This window comes from Xenopus tropicalis, chromosome 6, assembly GCF_000004195.4.
Source record: "Xenopus tropicalis strain Nigerian chromosome 6, UCB_Xtro_10.0, whole genome shotgun sequence".
Classification (NCBI taxonomy): Eukaryota; Metazoa; Chordata; class Amphibia; order Anura; family Pipidae; genus Xenopus; species Xenopus tropicalis.
In genome coordinates this window covers 117,703,775-117,723,591 of record NC_030682.2, presented here as the reverse complement: position 1 = coordinate 117,723,591, position 19,817 = coordinate 117,703,775, and the positions used below count along the sequence as shown (strand labels likewise).

Here is a 19,817-nt window from a genome sequence, read left to right as displayed (position 1 = left end):
CTTCTGCTGATAAAAAACTGCCCTGTATTTTAGTGAGTGGGAAGATGAGAAAAACTGTCCATAAAGCCTCCCCCTCACTTTAAGGGCAATGGTAGATGGGACACTTTGTCACCCTCGAGAAATCTCGCTCCCCACAGCCAGCAGAGTACAAGAAAATGCCTATGAATTGCTCTCTTTATTAATTACTGTGGTTAAAACTGACTTGTCACATGATTGTGCAAAAATACAGAAGGGGATTCAAAGGTATATTGGGGGCATTGACGCCCGTGCTCCATTTCCCATTGCCCTAAGGGCTACAGCACATAGGGGTATATGGAGTCTGACTACTGCTGCTGAAAAAACAGTTGTGGTTAAAACAGACCGGTGTGCCTGTCATGGCTTCTGATAATATGAAATGCGCTGCTGCTGATGCACAAGGAGTGGTGACAGGCACCTTTCACTGCTCCATATTTATCACTCAAGGTACTTTAAATTTAATATAATCAGGGGTAGCAGACAAGTTGCCCTGTGTGCCACAGCTCTAATGGAGACTGCATAATACTGTTAGTACAGGAGATATTCCCTTAACTCACACCTATGTCAGCCATCAGCTGTGGCTTTGCAGGGTTCACTAATCTAGCACCCTAACCTCACTGCCCTTTGCCGATAATTAGCGAACCTCACTTAATATCACTCCTTGCCAAATCAGTTAATTAAGGGAAAAAAGCGCATATCATTTTTCCATTTATTTTTCCTTAATTGGACTGTAACTGTAAACTTATGTTTGTACAGTGTGGTTGTGTTTGTGTCTAGTAACCCATAGGCACAAATCAAGTAGTATTTCACCAGTCTTTGTTGCTTTAAAATATAGATAAATGGATTAAAGGAGAAGGAAAGACATTTTGGCATTTTACTGCCAATAGATTAGCCACATTAGTGCCACCTAGAACCTCTTTTAATTTACAGAAAGCTTTACCATACCTGAGTAAACATCCCTAGATGCTCCCTCTGTTTGTTTAAGATATCAGCTGCCATTTTAGCTTGGTCTCAGTAGGTTCCATGCTGCAGCTCTAGCTGCTGTAGCTCAGATTACACAGATTTGGAGGGGGGAGCAAAGTCTGATGAAAGGTGGAGCGAATTTTGATGGGAGGGGGAGCAGGAGTAGGGAGGGGCAAATTGAGTAGACTCGTGCCCCTGCCCAGAAGGATTTTTCTGAGCGCAGGAAATCTGATACTACAGAACATGTGTAAACAAAAGAAGAAAATAAATCTTGTGTTTCTTTTGATAGAGGACTCAGTGCAGCGTTTCTGTGAGTGCTTTTGGCTGTACATACATAGACCTTTCTGATAAAGCTAATTTAGTTTTTACGTTTCCTTCTCCTTTAAACATCCTAACTGATACTAAACCATTCCCGTACACATGTACTTTTGCCTTTTTTCATACTGGTTGTATATCAAGATTAGGAAATACATATATACTGTATAAATAAATGTATGTGTTGATCAGATACCTATGACTACAGAAATCACTGCACGGAAATTCCAACAATTGCCTGGAAAATTCATTATATGAACAGCTGGAATAGAACTCGTTCTCTATAGTGAAACAGCCAGACAGAGGTATTGTTAAACCTGCATGTGTCATTTAAATGAATACTATTTCAGCACCTTGCTATAAAACCTGCCAACCCACGCTGAGCACAGTGGGCATCATTAGCCTCTAGAAGGGAAATCTTTTCTTGTAGCCAAAAGACAAGGATAGGCCAGTAAAACATACAGATGTAAGAAACCAATGGGGTTGATTTTTTCAGTATTTAACCTGTTCACACTTTTCTTTCTCTACATAGACTTGTATTTGACATGTTCCTAGTGTTTTGTCCTTTGTTCCTTTGTTAATTTTCTTATGACAAGGAATAACTAAGTTCATGAACGAATCTAAGGTAACCCTGGTTTGCTGATATCCTCCAGCATCCCCTCAGTCTGCAATATCAGCTTTTAAATTCCTTTAGTTCTTTTCCACCATGCTTGATGAGATATGCTAGAATACCATCTTCATTTGGAGCTTTGTTATTCTTTAAGACTTTATAGATGTTTCAACTTCCTCCATCTCTTCTTCAGCTGCCTTGGATAGAGTTGCCACCTTTACCAGTGGTTAAACCTATCAAAGTGGGCAGGCCAAAAAAATGAGGGGGCAGGACAATGATTTATGGGCCTTGTTCATGATGTTGGGGGTAGGCATGATGATGTTTCAGGGCATCATGTTGGGGGCCTTTATTCTGTCACATGGACGCAATCAGGTGGAAAATCGAGCAGGAAGAAATACTGGGCTGTCCAGTTTAGAACCAGACAGGTAGCAACCCTAGCTTCAGATCTGAGCAGTCGCTCACAGCATTCTAGAATCTTCTCTTCCTGTTTCCTTCCTGTCCCATCCTGTTCTCTACGCAATCATTCTTGGTTGGAAAAGTCTCTTTTAAGGTGTTTCACCCTACCAAAAAATTGCTACCGGTCCATCTTTTCATAGGTTGAAAAAAGACACACATTCATCAAGTTCAACCATAATGCCTATATATAGCCCGCCTAACTGCTAGTTGATCCAGAGGAAAAAAAACCCATCTGAAGCCTCTCTAATTTGCCTCAGAGGGGAAAAATACCTTCCTGACTCCAAGATGGCAATGGGACCAGTCCCTGGATCAACTTGTACTAAGAGCTATCTCCCATAACCCTGTATTCCCTCAGTTGTACTGAGAGCTATCTCCCATAACCCTGTATTCCCTCACTTGTACTGAGAGCTATCTCCCCTACCCCTGTATTCCCTCAATTGTACTGAGAGCTATCTCCCATACCCCTGTATTCCCTCACTTGTACTGAGAGCTATCTCCCATACCCCTGTATTCCCTCACTTGTACTGAGAGCTATCTCCCATACCCCTGTATTCCCTCACTTGTACTGAGAGCTATCTCCCATAACCCTGTATTCCCTCACTTGTACTGAGAGCTATCTCCCATACCCCTGTATTCCCTCACTTGTACTGAGAGCTATCTCCCCTACCCCTGTATTCCCTCACTTGTACTGAGAGCTATCTCCCCTACCCCTGTATTCCCTCACTTGTACTGAGAGCTATCTCCCATACCCCTGTATTCCCTCACTTGTACTGAGAGCTATCTCCCATAACCCTGTATTCCCTCACTTGTACTGAGAGCTATCTCCCATACCCCTGTATTCCCTCACTTGTACTGAGAGCTATCTCCCCTACCCCTGTATTCCCTCACTTGTACTGAGAGCTATCTCCCCTACCCCTGTATTCCCTCACTTGTACTGAGAGCTATCTCCCATAACCCTGTATTCCCTCACTTGTACTGAGAGCTATCTCCCATACCCCTGTATTCCCTCACTTGTACTGAGAGCTATCTCCCCTACCCCTGTATTCCCTCACTTGTACTGAGAGCTATCTCCCCTACCCCTGTATTCCCTCACTTGTACTGAGAGCTATCTCCCCTACCCCTGTATTCCCTCACTTGTACTAAGAGCTATCTCCCATAACCCTGTATTCCCTTACTTGTACTGAGAGCTATCTCCCATACCCCTGTATTCCCTCACTTGTACTGAGAGCTATCTCCCCTACCCCTGTATTCCCTCACTTGTACTGAGAGCTATCTCCCCTACCCCTGTATTCCCTCACTCCTTCTTCCAGTTGTTCTGCTTTCCTTCTTCCCCATTGTCTTTACTTTCTTTTAAGAACTCATATTACCAATCTTCATAAACATAAAAAAGAAGAAAAATTTATTTTTCTTTTAACTGCACCTTTTTATATATTTTGTTCTTTTTTCCTATAACAACACAAAACCCTTTCCCAGCAAATAGGGAATAATCTTGCTCAGTTCTCTGATGTTTTAGGTGTGCTATTAACTTGTCTGCACTATCATCATTATATTTCTTAATCAGGCCTTTACACTGCATTACAAGCTCACTGCACTTATGATTTCCAACAAAATCGTTATTTTAAAATACATTTGCATATCAATACCGTGCTTGATTTTCAACTACCTCATGATGGTAACCGTATCTTGTTCAAAGGCGCAGAGAATACATTTGCAAATGAAATCTCTCCAGGGGTAGAACACCTTTTTAACTATTTTTATAGGTTTTTTTTCCACAATATGCTCGTTTTCACAGCTTTCTATTTTCATATTTATTTGCATAATGACAGTTTTCAACACATCTGGCACAGGACAGCCAGCTGTTTCAATGGCCTTGTTTTATTTGATGTTTTTTTTTCAGCAATGTGACATGCAATTAGCTGTCTTGAAAAGGAACAAGATTATATTTTTCATCTTATTTTATTTTCAAAACTTGCTTCAATTATATTTCAGTTTTCTTTTTAACTTTTTATTTTATATTTAATATGTGTCATTCACATTAGTTACAAACCTGACTGCACTGTCCCCTAGGGTTGTTCCCTAGGGACTGTGGGGAGTACAATCTGCTTCACAAGCAACAAGAGCTGCCAGTGAGGCACTTTCCAAAAACTGCCAGTATATGTATCTCCAACATTGCTGGCAGTTCAAGCACTTATCTCCTATGGCAGTGCTGTCCAACTTCTACGGTGCCGAGGGCCGGAATTTCTCTAGCATACATGGTGGAGGGCCGCTAATGGAAGCCAGTTTTGACCACTCCCCTTTTTTAAACCACACCCACTTCAAACCACACCTATTTTATCACAATGGTGGTAGCACAGCAAAATCCCAAATGCTTGGTCCTTACAGTGGGGATATCAACCATCATTCATATGTGAAAGAATTATGTCATATTAAGATATACCCTTAAATTCCATATGCCTCCTCCTCCCCTGTGGATAGCAGAGCAACCCCCAGTACATAATTACACACCTTAGGGACCATTTAATGGCTATTTCCAACTGCTAACAAACTCCCACAACAAACCCCTGCCAGGTTCACCTCCCACAAGCAGCATAGGGCAAGCAGAGTATGGCACACAGAGGCAGCATAGGGAAGGCAGAGTATGGCACACACAGGCAGAATGTCATACTCTGCCTGCCCTACCCTGACTGTGTGTGCCATACTCTGCCTGCCCTACCCTTCCTGTGTGCCATACCCTCCCTGACCTATGCTGCCTGTGTGTGCCATACTCTACCTGCCCTCTGCTGGCTGTATGTGCCATACTCTGCCTGCCCTATGCTGCCTCTGTGTGCCATACTCTGCCTGCCCTATTCTGCCTCTGTGTGCCATACTCTGCCTGCCCTACCCTGACTGTGTGTGCCATACTCTGCCTGCCCTACCCTTCCTGTGTGTGCCATACCCTCCCTGACCTATGCTGCCTGTGTGTGCCATACTCTACCTGCCCTATGCTGGCTGTATGTGCCATACTCTACCTGCCCTATGCTGGGTGTATGTTCCATACTCTACCTGCCCTATGCTGGCTGTATGTGCCATACTCTGCCTACAGTACCTATGTCTGAGGTGTGAAGAAGTGAACAATGGGAGTGATTACAGTCTGAGCCTGAGGTGTGAACACTGCAGGGGGTAGAACAATGCAGGTATTAAAAGGTGTGAAAAACACAGGGGATTACATGTTTAAACAATACAGGGGGATTACAGCCTGAATCTGAGGTGAGAACCATGCAGGGGGCCAGTTAATCTCAGTACTGATACCATTTAATGCTTACTCAAAGGTAAGCCATCAAAGCAGCCAGACAGGTGGGGGGCCACACAGAGGGGGGTCGCGGGCCGCATGCGGCCCGCGGGCCACCAGTTGGACAGCACTGTCCTATGGTGACTAAACTAAGAAATGTTACTGAATTTAGTCTTTTTCCCATTTGTATGCTTTTCAGATTTAGACAAATCCACTTTTGAAAATGGAATGCATACAAACAAATCATTTGAGTGTTTTAATAGTACTAATTTAGGATGAAAAAAAATGATCAGCCCAAAAAGATTAGGGGCAAGTGGCAGGTTTTCAAATGGACATTAACTTAATACCATTTTACTTTATTTGTTTAGTATATGGAAAAAGAAAAATGCAAGTATTGTGACTAAATAAGAGGGTAATAACAATCAACAAGAAATTTTCGTTCAAATTAAATAAGGGAGGAATATCATTAATAGCCATGTAACCAGCACTACAAAAACTGGAAATCTGATCAGTATATATACAAATAAAATAAATGGAATCTCAAGTTTTGTTTTGGCAATGACCGTAACTTTACCATAACTACTCCATAACTAAAGCACCATAATTGCTCCATTTCTACATTTACATGTCTGTAACTGCCCTTATGTAAAGTTGCAGGATCAAGATAGCCCAACTATTTATACCCATGAGCCCCATTCAAACGAAGACAGTCTTGGGGAGCCACAACAGCGTGAAACTGTTGCCTTGGGTTGATAAACAAGGCTATGGCTGTCTGTTTAAAAAAAAAGGCTTGAGAGCGGGCGTGGAAGTCAAGCACCCTCTGAGAACATGTATATAAATGGCGTGCTTAAGATTTTTCTTTATGTCTGTTTCTTAATCCCTTTTTAACTATAATACTAAGCCAGCCTTTGTTTGGCACTAAACATGTCGTTGTGCCTCCATGTGCCTCCATGGCTTGCCTCCATCTACTCACAGCAGTATTACAGGGGGTTGCCTATGAACTACTAGTTGGGGATCACTGTTCTAGAATATTTACTGGAAGTTAAATTATACAAGTCTCTTTACAAGGCTGAATAAAAAAAAATTATTTGGGTTGCTTTGTTGAGTCAATGAACTTTTTTTGCCTCATTTGTTCTTGTTCTAACTGCATTGGAGTCAATGGGTGTTTTACTTGCTCTAAATGCCATGGAGTCAATCTTTTATCACTTTTTCTTTTCCATAAGCAAAACACATGCTAAAATTCTAGCGCAGCTTCTATAAAGACCCATTTCACCGCATATCTGTATCACGCAAAGAAATTCTCTCTTTCCTATTGAACAATAATGTGAGTTTGTAGCAATGTAGTATATATACCGTCGATGGTATTGCATGACTCTTTGCATAATCCTCCTCCTCAATATATCAATTTCTTCTCCGAACTCATTTGTCATTTAAAGAAACGAAATATTCTGAGATACTGAAGGGATTTTAGATTGGACGTGTTTTATGTTATGAAATCCATACAAAGCAGAGCAGTTAAACAAAGAGCAAACAGAGCAGATTTAATGGATTGGTTTCCCTGTGTCTGACAGGGGATAAAGGCTACATGATATTCCCAATATTGATTTGCTTGTTATACACTCATCTCCATTTCTCCTTGTATGCTGATTCGCTCCCATGATACTAGTAGGCTAGTGATTTGCTACTCGGTTTCCTACTTCCCTGCTGCTATTTATTGTATGGTATCTAATAAAAAGAGAAGTTTACAACTTTCTTTGGTTGATTAGCATATGACAGATGAGGGCTGCCTTCTAGGTTCTGATGATCCTCAATTCTATTCATACAATCATATTGATTATCCCACTGTATGGCTGAGAGATTTTTTCTTTAAAGTAAATATAGCTCTTATGCTGTAGTATTATAACATGAGATACCACCTCGAGGAGCGTATTTAGTTGCAATCACCAGTACTAGTTCTCTAGTTTCAACAAAAGCTGGAGAGCAGCAGGTTAAAAAGCGCAGTGAAGAACAATGGTGCATAGTGTTCTGATCAATCTTACCAACCGCCAAAACTAAGGGCAATGGCTTTCAATTTCTATGGGTCATTCACAGTTCTAGGCATTTTATTCATCACAGAGAATATTGAGGGCTTCTCAGTGGACTATTGATTTGTTATGATTGCAATGGTGATGGCATTTGGGTTTTTTACACAGCAGTTTGAAGCAGCCACTGCCTTTTACAATAGAATGTTATCCTGGGATAAGTGATCAAATAGTGATGTGTTGTATATTTGACTGCCTTTATTTACACAGCTAGATAGCACGTTTTTATAAATGTGCTCATTACATGATGTGTGAATATATACATGGTGTTCACCCATGATTACTCCAGGCATTCAGATGCCTACCTTGAATTTGTAGCCTTTGATTAAGCAACGGAATGTGTGATATGTATCAAGCAGGTTTCCTGTGTTATCTGCCCTTGCAACCTGTAACGGGGCTCCCCAGCCCAGGTAGCGCTCCATCATGGGAAAGGGAAAAGGAAAGCCCTCTACTATGTAAAACACCCCAATGCAATGGACCAGGGCAGATTTTATTGAAGCAGCACATACAGGGGATGACAATATAAAACACCAAGCACAGATAACCAGACTTCAGTGTCTTTTCATAAATAAACCATAATTAAAACAAGCACTTCTACAAGTATTTTCTCACACCCTCACATCTCTTCTCCACATACAGTGCAAAAGCTACTCCTGGCTGTCTCACTACAACCCATAGGTTCCCTACTAAATTACACCTTAATGCTTCAGTCAGTAACTGGTGCACAATCACCAGGGGGTACTAACCCAATCACTACATCCTCGTTGGTGCCAAAGACTGCCCTTGCTATCCTAACAGCTACCTGACCACCTCTAAGATGGCCCTGACACACCATGATCCTACTCTCCTGGTCCTGATCTCAGTGCAGCCCTCCTTGTGGTCTGGCAGAGCTGCGTGTCTTTCCATTATATGATTGTAAGCTCTTTTGGGCAGGGCTCTCTTCACCTCTTGTATCGGTTATTGATTGCTTTATATGTCACTCTGTATGTCCAATGTATGACACCCACTTATTGTACAGCGCTGCGGAATATGTTGGCGCTTTCTAAATAAATGTTAATAATAATAATAATAATCTTCACTTACAGAATTCTTACTATGAATTCCCTACAGGCCAGCTTTAAGTGCTGGTACTACTTATGGCTCTTGTTCACTTGAAAAAGGGCTTTGCCCGAAACATGTAGTGTAACACACTATTAAACACTAATTTGCAGCAAAGCCCTGCAGTGTCAGGTGTCCTCCATTACCCTATATGATGTCTACTTATGGCTCAACTTAAACATTGCCCCACTGTTTACATTATCCAGAATAAAATATATTTTACCTCCTTACAAACATCTTTTCAATTTGTCCTAATAAAGATCTGCTTGTTTCCTATATAAAGATCAGTAGCCCTCTGGCGGGGTTCAGCCACTGTAACTTTTTGCCCATCTTTTATGGCAGTCTTGTTTATCTGTAGATACATATATCCTGCCCTTTCCACCTCTTTCATCAGCATGGTGTTAGGCAGCACTCAGTTTATAGTCCTTATTCCCACACAGGTATGTTATATTGCTTTCCTCTACTTAATGCAGTTCTTACAGTTCATGTTGGGAATAATGAATTGTTTGATTTTATTGCAAAACAAGCATTTCTCAATTGTAACAATGCAAAACATCAAGAAAAATTGTGTAATGATTACAGACTTATTGGATTGCTAGCCACAAATGAGCACTTTAAAACATTATTTAATCAATTAAAGACGAAAGACTTTTAATTTAATTTCCAAAGTTTGGGAAGGTGCCATTTACTAATTGTCAAATTTATCCTTTCCCTTGTTGGCTCTGCTTCATGTTCTCATTTACATGACTTATTGAATGAAAATTTCACATCTAGTATGATATAAAAAGTGCCTGTTAGTGGATGAATGTACCATTTTTCATTTAAAATTAGTTTCACATAATTTTGCAGGATTTTAATGGTCTACAGTAAAAAAAAACAAAAAAAAAAAACAATATATAGAGACTGTTTAAAGGGTAGACACATTAAGGGTCATCTACGACAGCAGTATATCTGCAGTTAAGGGAATGCTACATTTAGCACAATCAGTTGCATGAAAAATCCCATTTGTTAAAAGTGCCTGTGTCCATGGTCAGACTGGGATACTGGAAAAAACCCAGTGGGCTCCGGCCCTGGTGGTCCAGACCCAATCCCTTTTACTGCTCCCCCGGCTGCCGCTGTCCTACCCTGATGCGTTGGGGAGGGGAGGATGTTGGGCGGGTGGCGGGGGACATGTTGGCGGGGCACCTTGGGGGGTGCGGGGCCCCTGGGGCGGCAGTCCCAGTGGGCCCTGCACCCCCCAGTCCGACCCTGCTTTTGTCAACTTGCACTTCTGGGTGCTCTGCACCATTTGGTCCTTCCCGCCTCCTGTTTCAAATTACAGTTACGCCTATTGATCCATAGGAATCCTGGAGCTACCACCACCTCTGAATCAGCCGGTAGCTCCATCACAACATCAGCTAGCAGGACATTCCACAGCCCCACTGCCCTCACCCTAAAGAACCTTTAAAATGGCCTTTAAATGTACTTTAACATATTAATCATGTCCCCTCACAAGCATCTTTTTTTCAGAAAAACAACCGCAACCTCGAAAGTCTACCCTTATATGCTGGAATTATGGGGGGAAATGAATTGTGGGTAAAAAAAAAGTGCTGGCTATGTCTTGAATTGAACTTTACAGAGTATTGGTCCAACAGTCGAGTCATTTTACCCTAATTTTTGAGCATGTATGGCACCTATTTAGTTCAGCTGTTCTGTCCAATTTGAAAGTATTAGCTGCCTATGCCCCTTCGCATCATAAGCATGGGGCAGCTACATACCTACTTCAGGCATTGTCCCAAAAAATGGACTATTGTATTTTCCCATCCACATGGATTTGTCCTATACACACCAGGTCTATCGATGCATGACCAACTTTACACAGCCTCTGTGCTGCAAGTATCATTCCATTTGAGCACCTTCATAATTTTTTTCTATAGAACCATGCGTAAGTTCCAAATAACCTCAGGAGATTGTGGCATTTAGTGATTCCCTCAAGGTGAGTGCCATAAATATAAATTATCCACACACCGAAACAAGCTATATAATCATATATACAATCATTGCTGTTATTATAGTGCTGTGTTGCTACTGATAAAGATGAATTAAAAATAAGTTTTATTTGCAAATGCACAGTTAAAACCATTCTAAATATAAATAAAGGTGTTCCAGACTAGATGTTATGTAAACCAGCTAAGGCTGCATCATTAAGGTTACTACCATTGCTTATTTTATATAACACATAGGTTCCTGTATATGTTTGAAATTATAGTAACAATAAACTATGAACCCAAACACAAAGATTGGAAAGCCTTTTGGATTCCTAGAGAGACCAGTCCAATGGATGAGAGGGTCATGTGATTTATTTCACAATTCATACAGAAAAAGTCCCAGAATCATACTGGAGTAGGGTTTAATCTTAACACTCAAAATGTTGGGTCCGGGTGCACATGGCCCAGACCTTCAGCATAGGGAAGCTATTCACAATGGAAACAACAGGCAGGCACCTGTCCAGACCACAGTGAAGTAGTAGACTGGAAGCAGTTGATATTGTCTAAAATAGTTTATTGTGAATATCCTTAAACAACTATGTTACTAGCCTTACACGTTTTGTGCTTCCTGCTGACACTTAATCGTAGGTCTGGACAAGTGCCTGCCTGTTGTTCCCATGTGATTTATTTGCTGTCCTAGATATTTGTGGAAGCCACACATAAATGCCATAATTATAACATTGTTATGAGGTAAGGGGGCAAAATGTAAAACAACAAATGGGGGCTTGAACCAAAAAGTCCAAAAACCATTGCACTGGTAGTTATGCAAATATGCCTTTTTGAGGAAAAGTCTAATGTGACATCAGCTCAGAAGTTCTACACCACTGGGAACTACTTGTCTTTCACCTTGCCCCATCAGTAGTTACTCCTCACTTTCTATCCAAGTCTTGACGTTAATCTTACACATAGCTTTAAGCCACCAATCCACATATTCCATGTTATTAGGAAAAGTCTAAATGTTGGAGTACTAAAAAAATAAATCTTGCAGCCTATCCCTATTTGCCACTGTGTTAAAGGTGTAATTAATTTACATTAGCACCCTTTCCTCCCATGAGAGAGGTAGGACCATTCTATTGTACCTATCGGTGTGATTGTCCACTGTCTTTAACAAAGTAGAAGATCAAAATGGTGTCTGAATCTGAATTTCATAATTTAGCTTTTCATGTCACTATTTCTGTTTTCCCTTTATCAAAAAGCAAAATTACCTCTCTGACCCCAATTACACCTTTGCTTTGCAATTCATTTTCTGCTTGTTTCCCTTCATGCCTCTCTGTACTCCTTAGTGTCTCTCTATTTCATAGCTTCCCACCTGTCTCTTGAACTGATATCCCCTTCTCCCACTGTTCACCTTTTGATACATTATACTATTCCCCCTATGTGTTTTACTGAATACCCCACATCAGTGCCTACTGCTTCCCTCCCAGGTACCTCAGTCTTTCTTTGCGTTGCCCTTTTAGTTCCTGTGCATAATCTCTAGCTGGATAGAGTCAGACTGAACTTGAATCCCAAATAGTCTACCCTACTCCAAAAAAACTGTTCTTCAAAATAGAAAGCGATTGGTTATCTCAGCTTGGTGCAATACTAACTTTATTTATTATACAGTGTAAAAAACAGTGATAAAATGCGCTAGGCTTCGTTGCGTAATAATGACGTAAAATCAGTGTAATTTTTTAATGCATTTTTTTCTTCCACCGGAACTTACGTAAAATAACAGCATAAAATCTGGTGTTAGGACAACGAACTTCTACATTTTTTCTACACAGCTTTTTACACCGTTTTTTGACTGAATTTTATTTTACACAGCATAATAAATAGGCCCCTCAATGTGATCTTTATAGTGTTTATTCTTAATTCTTTCATTAAATGGTTCTGCTGTTGTAACTGCACGTCATTCCATACTCTCATGTTGCAAGCGATACACTGAAACATCTCTGATCACTGCTCAGATTTCTCGCTCTAGAATAGAGAGGTTATTATATAACATGTCAGTCTGACACTTGAAATCAAGGAGATGCCATTCGTGTATGGAAACAAGTCTAACCCTTTCTGTAAATGGCAGCCAGTAGTATTGAAATACACAGCATATTGCTGACAAGGGACAATGCCTCTCACTGCAAGGATAACTTGACTTTTACCACGTAACCATCTCCTACATTATTCATGCATATTACCCAGAGTTTATGCGATTTGACAGCCATTGATTTTGGAGAGATCCTGTTTGCATTTTCAAGCATTGGAAACATTAAAAATATTTTTTTTTTCGAGATTAAGGGAAATACAGTCTACCAGTAAAAAAATAATTACAACTAATAAACAAATACTCCAGGTGGGGTCAAACCAAAATTCCATTGCAGTTGGAACCACATTGTCTCCTCTACTGTGCACTGTGTTTGCCTTTAGGCCCTGGCCTTTCTGACTCACAAATCTCACAAATATTACCTATTTAGGTGGGACAGTCCCAAATCATGGGCTGAGACATGAAAATGAATGGAGTTCAGGAGGATAAGGGGCGTGGATGGCAGAACTTTCCATGGACATGTAGTGATATATAAAAGAGAAGTCTGCTAGAGGGGTTGTCCTGTATCTAATGTCCTTCTAAACCCTGTTTGCAGGTCGCTCTTTCATCAGTAATACCTACAGAGTAAAGCACTGACAGTCTGGGAAAGCAGTGTGTAGGAAGTGAAATAGCTGGGTGGTTCTTGCATGGTTTTGGGAGAAGTAGTAAAAAAAAAACCAACTTTTATTTTTATAGGTTTATAATGAAGTAAAAAATACTTGTTAATAAATGACTATTTGTGGAAATGAGCTTAGTCGTGGGTTCAAAAACCATGAGTATGTTGATAAATGGGCCTGTTTCTGTCCCCTTTAACTCACTTCATTTGACCAGATGCTAAAGTTCATCTGAAATCCTTTTGACTAGTACTTGCACTTGGTACCCCCCATGCCGTCCCCATGATATAGGAATCCTTAAATGGAAAGCATGGAAATGACTATTGCACACAAATATAATCAGCTTGGAATCTGCACTGAACACCAAACAAACCAAACAAATTGGAGCTTTGGTTTATAACATTAGGTTCAATACCAAAGTGTAATTTAAGCAAAGTGACCTGTAAACCAGAGCCTATAGTGGTATCACAACATAGCCCAAAGACTTTTCTAGGCTATACAAATTAAGATGAATAAGCTACTCAACTGTTAGAATATTTGTGTCCACATTTTGCCCTGCATTATTTAATGAGCCTTTGCGTGTGTACTTTTGCAAAAGATTGAAAACATCTAATAATTGCCCTTGTGCTTGAGAGAATAAAACCCGATAACATCTTTACCTTATTATTCCTTCCTTTACAAGCTTTGCTCATCTGCTTATCCCTTTGGGAAACCTATCTTTCTTATTAATAGACTAGGTCCTGACCTTTACTTACTCATCTGCTTTTCCTACCATAGATTATGGCAGTGGAATAGCTGCTTATTAAATAGACAGTTCAGGATCAAACAGACTTGAAAGTATATGAAACCAAGACTGAATGCTAGACCATAAATGTGCTGTCTGTGGAATGCCCAAAACCTTGTAAACAGGTTCATTTTTTGATCACATTGCTGGGAGACATGAATCATTCCAGGTACCTAAGCAGAATTATTTAAGTAACAGAAAGATACTGTACTTATTCTAGCACATTTTTGATGGAAGCATGTAATGGGACACATGCAGCAATAAACAATTTCCAGGATCATCAAACCACTGGGGTACACTGTTACCTTTAATTTAATGTACATTATTTATTTAAAAATTGGCATAGGGGGTAGAAGGACAGAATTTTTTGGTCCTACAGCACTGATGTGATCAAGACATGGCACTCACTAGGAAAGCACCTGTGGAGTTTGGCTTGACTAATGGATGTCTAGCTCCAGACTCACTTAGAAGGATATATAACCCATCAATCAAGCATTAGATGCCCAAAAGTTAGTTCCAAACCCATGGCTGCCAGTGAGCTCCATTAAGACAACCCCTGAGAGCACCCATGTACAGTAATATAAGTGGGTACTCACAATCAAGCAGCATTAACACCTCATTGTGAGGAATTACAAAGGTACAGGTCTTGTCTTTGTGTTTGCTTGTAGGATCAGTCAACCTTTGTCAAGTAATAAGTAGTTTGTGAAAGGAAGTGCTACCTATTGTTCACAAGTATTCTTTAGTGGACTTTTTAAAGAATGCTAAAGGTTAAATTGTGCCTATTATATTGCCCAACTCCACTTTCTATGTAATTTTTCAAAGGCTAACACGATATAGCACCTTACTACCATGGACTTTCTATGGGCACTGTCACTAAAAGAACTATGTTTGATAGTATAAGCTTTGTCACTTGGCTGAGTGTTAGCAGGTAAGTGCACCAAATATTCAGAAAAGGGGTAAGGGCATGAAAATATGCGATAAATTCATATGATCTGAAGAGAAAATCCTATGCTTACTTAGCATTTATAGAAAGATTAAGTAAAATGGAACGGTATATTTTCCCTTTAGTAAAGTCGTAAGGACTGGGAAACAGAGAAAAAATAAAAACATAAAAATTGCATGTGTTTTCTCTTAAAGCTCTTGAGTGCTGAAGGACTAAATGAAAGTAACCTGTGTCACACAAGTACAACATATGTTTATATTTAACTGTGCCATAAGCAAATGTCTTATAAAAGGCAGAGAAGACCTCCACCCCTCTACTTCCACTTTCCCTGGCTGAAAATTGCAGGTTAGTGCAGTGGAGTTGGCCAGCGCCTTTTTGTGCAGCTTTAGGTCCACTTCATTGTCGATGCCATCATGGGCATGTGCAAATGAAGGAAGGCTCAGATCCCCAATGTCTGTGCCCAACCTACTTTTTATGTGCAGGTTAACCCGCAACTTGTGGGACCTGTGGGTTTATCCTTAGGTCGGACGGGTTAGGGTTGAAATTTGGGTGTCCATTGCAGGATCTGGTTGGGTGCGGGTGAGACTTTGGAAGTTCACTCCTCTTCTGCTCCCATAGTTTCCGTCTTTCAACCTAAGGTGCCTGCAGTTGTAGCATAAAGACACTGAAATGGTTGGGTGCAGTTTGTACAATGGCAACATTTTTTGGGTTAGGGTCGAGTGTGGGTTGAGTTTTTCCTGACCCCTGCATAACTACAACCTACAACCACAAGCTCTGGTGCTCTATTGGCTGAATGGAACTGTGTCCCTCCTCCAATGTCCCAAATCTAGTGGAAAGCCCTGCCAAAAAAAGCAAAGGCTGTTCGGGAATAAGATATTGGACATGCAGTTGTCCAGATACTTTTGACCATATAGTGGGATTGCATTCCCCTGTGGTAGCATCCTGGATACATAACCTTGACCATGATTAAAATCAGCAAATTAGGATAAACTGACTGGTCATGAACAGACTATACACAGAAATGAAAAGTCACAATACATATATTACCCAGACAGAAGTCAGGAAGAATCTGACATACAATATTGGATAAGGAGGTTTATTTTTACATTATACAGAAAAACAGACTCATATTTTACAGGGACTGCTAAGGTACCGTCCTCTAGGAATCGTGCATCTTCCTTATAGTTGAACACATCATTACCTAGGGGTCATTTTATCTCAGGAGTCTATTGCTACCATAAGTTTAGAGTTCTTACTTTCACTTTTATTTGCTAGAGACTTGCATAATGTATTTCCCAGTTTGTTGTATGTTCCTACTGAGGGCTTTATATTACTGTCTGAGGGCCTTCTATAAAGATTCCAGTGTGATTTACACTCTGGAGTTTTACCTAAAGATCATACAGCAGGTTAGATGTATGAAAATTATTTCATATATAAAGGTTTTTAACTATTATTTTCTTTCTCTTCCCAAAGCATTAGGCAGCTGGCTCTTTTAACCTGTGTTGTGAGCATTACAGCTCTCTGGCTGTGGACTGTTTTTTCTCCCAGCCATTTTCAATGGGATGTCTGATGGAAAAGGCAACTAGACTAGATCAGGACTGTACAGCTGAAGGCCAATGGGGTTATGTGGCCCTCCAACCGTTTCATAGCTCTACTTGTATGACATAATCAGTTTAATATATTTGGCCCTCAAACAACTGTATAAGAAATAACTGACCAACTACATCAGTCAAACCAAAATGTATCCAATTTCACGAATTACAGGCAATCATTATATATCATTGTATTCATAAGCCACCATATTCTACCTTTTTAAAGGCAGCTATGCTGACTGCTGAGCATTGGGGGTTACAGGAAAAGGGTATGATTTATCAACATTCGAGTGTGGGTTTTTTTCACTATTCAAGTTTTTTAGCACAGCAACCCCCAGCACATAATTACACACATTAGGGACAATTTAATGGCTATTTACAACTGCTAACAAACTCCCAGAACAAACCCCTGCCAGGTTCAGCTACCATAGGCAGCATAGGGCAGGCAGATTATGGCACACACAGGCAGCATAGGGCAGGCAGAGTATGGCACACACAGAATAACACAGGCAGAGTACTGCCTGTGTGTGCCATACTCTGCCTGCCCTATGCTGCCTGTGTGTGCCATACTCTGCCTGCCCTATCCTGCCTGTGTGTGCCATACTCTGCCTGCCATATCTTGCCTGTGTGTGCCATACTCTGCCTGCCCTATGCTGTCTGTGTGTGCCATACTCTGCCTGCCCTATGCTGCCTGTGTGTGCCATACTTTGCCTGCCCTATGCTGCCTGTGTGTGCCATACTCTGCCTGCCCTATGCTGCCTGTGTGTTCCATACTCTGTCTGCCCTATGCTGCCTTTGTGTGCCATACTCTGCCTGCCCTATGCTGCCTGTGTGTGCCATACTCTGCCTGCCCTATGCTGCCTGTGTGCGGCATACTCTGTCTGCCCTATGCCTGCCTGTGTGTACCATACTCTGCCTGCCCTATTCTGCCTGTGGGTGCCATACTCTGCTTGCCCTATGCTGCCTGTGGGTGCCATACTCTGCCTGCCCTATCCTGCCTGTGTGTGAAGAGGTGAACAATGTGGGTGATTACAGCCTGAAACTGAGGTGTGAGCAATGCAAGGGGCCAGTTCATCTCAGTACTGATACCATTTAAAGCTTACACAAAGGTAAGCCATCAAAGCAGCCAGACAGGTGGGGGGCCACACAGAGGGGGGTTGCGGGCCGCCAGTTGGACAGCACTGTCCTAGGCCAATGTTCCTGTTAGCAAAAAACTGCACCGGCCTGGGGTACCTGCGAGTGAGCGTCCCTCTATTCTGTAAATGATGCATGGAAACGGTTATTTTTACCAAAACTGTAAGTTTTTAGAGAGGTGCATTTGTCCTTCTAATGGAGACACTCCGGATAGATTAATTACTTAGAGATCAAATAAGGAAATAACAAAAATGACTAAAGTCCAATCCAGTAGGATTGTTTTGCCTCCAATATGGATTCAAGGAGCTTAGTTACCACCAAGTACATTGTACTGCTTTATTATTAGAGATAAAAAATAAATTGTAAAATAATTTAGAGCTTTCTGGATAATGGGTTTCCGGATCATGGATCCCATACCTGTACTGCTTTTTGGACGTGCATCCAGTGCAAGAAAATGAATTGCATTGAATGCATCGAAATGCAATTCTGAATGTTCAGGAATACAACCAGACAGGATTTAATGGAATGAATTAGCTGATGCGTTTAGATGCACTCAAACCAGAGTCAAATGCAGAAAATAATGCACACGTGTAAGAGCCCTAAAGCAAGGGCTTAACACATTCATACTAATTTAAAATAGTGATTAAATTGCAAAAGTTACACAAAGTTAGACAAAAAAACATTCATATTTTCTCAAAAGGCGACGCTTTTTTTTCCACATACGCAATAAGCAGTTCTGGTAGATAGGAAGAAGGGTTATCTGACTTTAGAGACTTTAGCCTTTAGATATGTAAAATAATCTACTAAACTGACCTTAGAGAGTCCACCGACTTCCAAGTAGAAGCAAATGATAAAGACGTTCCAGGCAACCCAGAAAGCTGTCCAAATTGTGTACTAAACAGAAAGAGCAAAAACAAAAATATAAATGCAGAGTAAATGAGCAAAAGCTGCCTGGAGAGACTAGTTATCCTGGATTCTACTGCACCTTTCTGCCTTATAATTAAGCTCCATGGAGCGGCTCAGAGAGCCGGAAACATATATTTCACCTGTATGCTTCTGCATTTGCCACTCGCTATTGATGCTTTGGGAGAGCAGCCATTTAGCTATTCTGTTGCAAGGATAAAAATTTCTGTCTGAACTGTGCTACGCTCTCAGCTCAGGTCTCCAGCTAATGATCTGCACATACTGATAGTGACAGACTTGCTACACTTACACACACAGTGGATGGAAATAATCTACCGCTCTTTATATAGTATACAACAAAGCTTTCAGAAGACAACATGAAGGGTTGCTTCACTCTAAAACTGATAGATTTGCATGTTATAAATGGAATATGTAAGTCATAATAGATCCTGATGCACAGGATAGAGCTGGCAGAGTTTGTCACATATACAGTCATTTAATAAATGCCACAAAATGTAAGGACCGGTAACCCATAGCAACTATTCAGATGTTTGCAGTTTGCAGTTACCAGTAAAGTACATACCTGCTGAATGATTCCTATGGGTTATTAGACAAAAGCAAAATGTTTAACTTGCATTACATTACATTAGGCTCGGACTGCCTGATGACTGCCCAGGATCCCATTTATTATGACAGCAGGGATAAGCAGCTTTGAGAAGTCTTCATATATTTTTCCAAAGTGTTTTTTAAAAAAAAACAATTTCTTTGAATCGCTGTAATGCTTTCTTTGAAGTTATAGTGACACCTTTAGTTTTGTGATTAAATCTTTTCTTTGAGAGCAAAAATAGCAATTTATCACAAAATCGCTGCTTCTTTCTCTTTCAAGAAAAACACAACCTCTTTCTGTAAAAATCCTCTCCTATTTTATTTTTGTATTTTTTTATAATGGTTTTAACTC

The 19,817-nt window shown here is 40.6% G+C and overlaps 1 protein-coding gene across 1 annotated transcript in view; it reads right to left on the bottom strand.

The window, feature by feature from the left end:
* Window positions 1-19,817, bottom strand: part of nkain3 (Sodium/potassium transporting ATPase interacting 3) — a 256,290-nt gene that overhangs the window by 66,064 nt on the left and 170,409 nt on the right. Inside the window, 1 exon segment of the mRNA NM_001078767.1 lies at window positions 18,770-18,850. Within this exon segment, the coding sequence (NP_001072235.1) occupies window positions 18,770-18,850 (81 nt within the window).